This window comes from Apis dorsata, unplaced genomic scaffold, assembly GCF_000469605.1.
Source record: "Apis dorsata unplaced genomic scaffold, Apis dorsata 1.3 scaffold_249, whole genome shotgun sequence".
Lineage (NCBI taxonomy): Eukaryota > Metazoa > Arthropoda > Insecta > Hymenoptera > Apidae > Apis > Apis dorsata.
In genome coordinates, this window is record NW_006263528.1 from 116209 (window position 1) to 120496 (window position 4288).

Consider the following 4288-nt stretch of genomic DNA (forward strand, 5'->3'; position numbering starts at 1 on the left):
GTAAGATATAATAACAATTTTATTTAATTTGCTATGCATAAAAATAGTTTTTAATAAAACAATGTAAAGTATATAAAAATTAATTTTATTATTAATCATATGAAAATTAAGAATAATTTTTAAGTATCTTACATTTTTTTGTGTATTGCATTCCATTAAGTCATAGTTCCAATAATTATATTCTGTATTACATCTATCAGCTGGATAATTGTTTCGTGGTTCCAACATATTGATGTTGCGTTCAACCACGTTATTCTATAAAAAAAAAATAGATCATTTTGCATTTAAATCAAATTTAAATTTCTAATTATATTACAATAATATTAGCAATTACATAAATATTTTATCTTTTATTTTTATAATTATAATTATAAATATAATTATTTCTATTATGCATTAATTATGAATTATTATAATATAAATGTGTTAAAATTTTTATATGAAATAATATATATTATAAAAATATTATTAAAATATATTAACATAATGATTAAAATAATTATTATAATATTAATTTTAAATTTATTAAAATAAATATAATTTTTCATGACTCCATTTCAAGAATAACAATTTCAAATTTAAATCTATTATGAGTAAGTACAGTTACGTATCGTATACATCGGCAATAAACTAAAATCGAATAGTTTCTATCAATTAAATTATTAAGTAATTATTATTTAAGTTATGATCTTTACATCATACGTTAAAGATATCTTTCTTTTATTAAATAAATAATATCTTTTATACAATAGAATTACGCCTTTTTGCACGTTATGATGGAATTATTGCATTGTACTTTGCAGTAAAGGAAAATGAACGTCACTTTTTCGGCTATGAAGTCAGAGACGCGGATGCTTACCTTGCTAACAGTAAAACCATTGTTGCCGATAATTGCAGCCAAATTGTGCACCTCGGACAAAGCCATTTGTTAAAGATCACTGAAAATCACCTCCACTCCTTGCCATTACCCTTTCACTTGTGCGGCTGTCTTCCAGCAGTATGCACACCCACACCAACCTACACTTTCTTTAAACGTATCTGGCTAACACCTCACAACACGACATACATTAACGATGCTACTATAAGAGAGTAGAATATAGATAGAACTATGGTTATTATACTATATATATACTATATATATATATATACCATATATGTATGCGATCATGTAGTTAAATGTGAATTATTATTATAATTAAATGTGAATATTAAATGTATAATATTTCTGATTTAAATTTATTTAGCTTTTACATTATATATTTTTTATCAATTAATTTATATACATATATAAACGTGAGTTTCAAATTCTTTAAATATAGAAAACGAGACATCTTTTCCCTAGGAAAACAAACCTATTATTACTAAAGTTTTAAAGCGCGTGCGCAAATGCGGGAGTATTCGAATAACATTATGAATAGAATAAAATATATAAAATATATTCTTAATATAAATATATTAAATATATAAAGTGTACATAAATATTAAAATTTAAAAAAAACAATTTTAGATCTAAAATTTAATAATTTTAGATTAGATAATATTAAATGAAATAATGAAAAAATTAAAACATTTTTCTAAAATTCATTAAAAAAAATTTGTATGTATAAATCATTACTTTACATGTGTATTTTATTATATATAAGTAATACATTTTTTTCTAGCATTATTTATGTTATAAAATATGAAATAAATAATATGAAATTTATATAAGAGAAATATAAATTACAAATTTCTTTTAATATACTATTGGATCTGTTTGTACAGTTTTACTCTCTACATCAGTTTCCTTATTTAAGGAGCAATACTTATTTGCAATATTAACTATTTCTCGTAATGTAGTATTTTCTACTTTTAAACTACTATATATTTCTTTTTCTCTCATCTCATTTTCCTCATCTAAAGCTACTGCAGTTTTCATTACTGCTGCCATTTCATTAATTTTTTCTGCTTGGTTGGTAATTATCTGTAATATAATAATATAAATCATTTTAATAATAATAATAATAATAATAATAATAATAACAACAACAATAATAATAATAATAATAATAATAATAATAATATTGTAAGATAAAATTGTAAGTAAATCATTCAAATAATATCAAATATAACTCAAATATTGTTTATTCATGTTAAAATAGTAAAAAATCTAAATTAGATTAAAATATAAGTTACTTAAAATAATTGTATAATAAAATTGAATTATAAATTGTTTTAAATATATTAAAAATATTAATTTTTAATTAATTTATACTTACATTAGCATATTTTGCATTATGTAATGAAGAAAGATCTGTTTTACAGAGACGTAATAAAGATGCTGTCTGTTGCCTATATTTAGACATAATTAATTCAAGAGCATGATGATGATCTTCTAATGCTTTTTTTAATTCTTTGTTTTCAGCTTGCAGTTCTTGTAAATGTTTGACCTCTCTTTGTATTCCTGAGATTAATTGTATATGTGGTCTTTGTTTTGCTTCAGTATTTAAAATTTCTACTTCTTCTTGATACTATAAATATATAATAAAAAATAGATAAATTTTAATTAGTTTTATAATAAAAAACTTTAATAATATTCTATTTTTATATTTCTTAATTAAATTATTATAAATAAATTTACCTGTTTCATATTAGCAATTTGACTACAAACTGATTCTATTTCACTTATCAAATTATCAGCTGTATTCTCATGATCTGATATTTTAATAACTAACTTTTTAGCATCCAATATAATTTGTTGAAAAGTTAATGACATCTATAAATATAAGACTTTAATAAATTAATTATTCAAAAATTGAATCATTTTATCGAATATGAATACACATTTATAAAATATTTTTTATTCTATATCTGAAATTTAACATCTATTCATAATGATAATATTTATTTTATATTTTATTATTATATATTCATTATATATTAAATAAATAATAATATTAATATATTAATTAATTATTTTACATACAATTATACATATGTCATTATATTAATACATAAGTTAATTAATATATAAAAATATATTTAAGAAAATATATTTTTAATATTTTACAATAAATTATTTTATAAATAACAATTATATTGAAATAATGGTAAGAGAGGAAGAAAATTGAAGAATAATTCAATAATTTTATATTAAAATAAAAGAAGTTATATAGTGTATATAATTTAAAAATTAATATACAATACATATAACCTTTATATAATATTAAAGTGATTAATTTGTATAGCTTTATTGTTATTATTTGTATTGTATTGTATAATGTATTGTTCTTAATTATAAAAATAATTTATAAATATATTTGTAAAGATTTCTAGTTTAAAAACTACTAAAAAATTGATGATGCATCAAGTAGGTTATACTTATATCTAAGTTGTCAAACATATTTTATGAAAATCTTAAAGAAAATATTTATTCACTTACCTCTTTTCAATAAAAAACTTTATAATACAACTTTCACAAAGTGAAATTTTATTTGCTAATTCATTCAGTTTTAATTGTACAACGAATGAATAAGATCATGAGTTATATGAAAATATCTTCTTTAGTTATATTATAGGTTTGTTTATTTTCAATCACTTCCGTAAGATCATTGGTCTACCAATCGTAAACTAACTATACAAATTGATATATACATTTTTTTAAATTATAGATCAATTATATAAATTATTATTTTTTTTGTGTTTATAATAATTTAATTTTTTGTTAAACAATTGAATCGATTATAATGATGTTTTTAATTTTAAGTTAAACTTTAGTTTAAAACTCTTTCGATTTTTTCTATGATTTTGGATTTTTTTTAATTTTTTATAGATTCTAATAAAAAGTATTCTTTAAAATTCAAAAATAATAGTTTTAACAATCGAAATTTCTTAATTTGAAAGTTATATATATATATATAGTTTCATATTTTTAGGGTTTTTCACGAGTTATATGATGCCATCTTGGATTTTTAACCAATCCGTTTAAATCATAGAAATAATATATATCAAATTCAAATTATTATTTGTCAAAATTTATGAAAAGATATTAAAAAAATTTTCTAAAATTTGCAATATCTCAAGTTAAAATTCAGTCAATAATTTATGAAATTTATGAAATGTAGATTTCATTAGATAAATGTTATTTTTATATAAATAATGATATAATAATATGAATAATAATATAATAATATGAATAATATAAAAATCATTTAATATTATGTAATAAAAATATTTTCGTAATTTTTTGTTCAAATTTTGGTATTTCTAAAAATAATAAAAAAATTTTCATAATTATAAATATTAGAAT

General features: G+C 18.7%; 2 protein-coding genes across 3 annotated transcripts in view; both read right to left on the minus strand.

Annotated features, from left to right (window-relative positions):
- The window catches only part of LOC102672843 (probable cyclin-dependent serine/threonine-protein kinase DDB_G0292550), a 5087-nt gene extending 3990 nt beyond the window's left edge, over nucleotides 1-1097 (minus strand). Inside the window, exons 1-2 of one of the 2 annotated variants that reach the window (XM_006616059.2) lie at nucleotides 860-1097; nucleotides 133-255 (exon numbers count right to left, since the gene is read on the minus strand). In XM_006616059.2, coding sequence (XP_006616122.1) covers nucleotides 133-255; nucleotides 860-925 — 189 coding nt within the window. In that variant the 5' untranslated portion in view covers nucleotides 926-1097. Of the gene's footprint in view, nucleotides 1-132; nucleotides 256-695; nucleotides 827-859 lie in introns of those variants that run through there. The other variant, XM_031510654.1, reaches the window with a different exon arrangement.
- A 507-nt stretch (nucleotides 1098-1604) lies between these two features.
- On the minus strand, nucleotides 1605-3602 carry LOC102672983 (FGFR1 oncogene partner 2 homolog). The gene is made up of 4 exons (XM_006616060.2): nucleotides 3422-3602; nucleotides 2621-2755; nucleotides 2259-2510; nucleotides 1605-1963 (listed from the first exon to the last, which is right to left on the minus strand). The coding sequence occupies exons 2-4, from the start codon at nucleotides 2753-2755 to the stop codon at nucleotides 1736-1738; spliced, it is 615 nt and encodes a 204-aa protein (XP_006616123.1). The 5' UTR covers nucleotides 3422-3602; the 3' UTR covers nucleotides 1605-1735.
- Nucleotides 3603-4288: the final 686 nt, after the last annotated feature.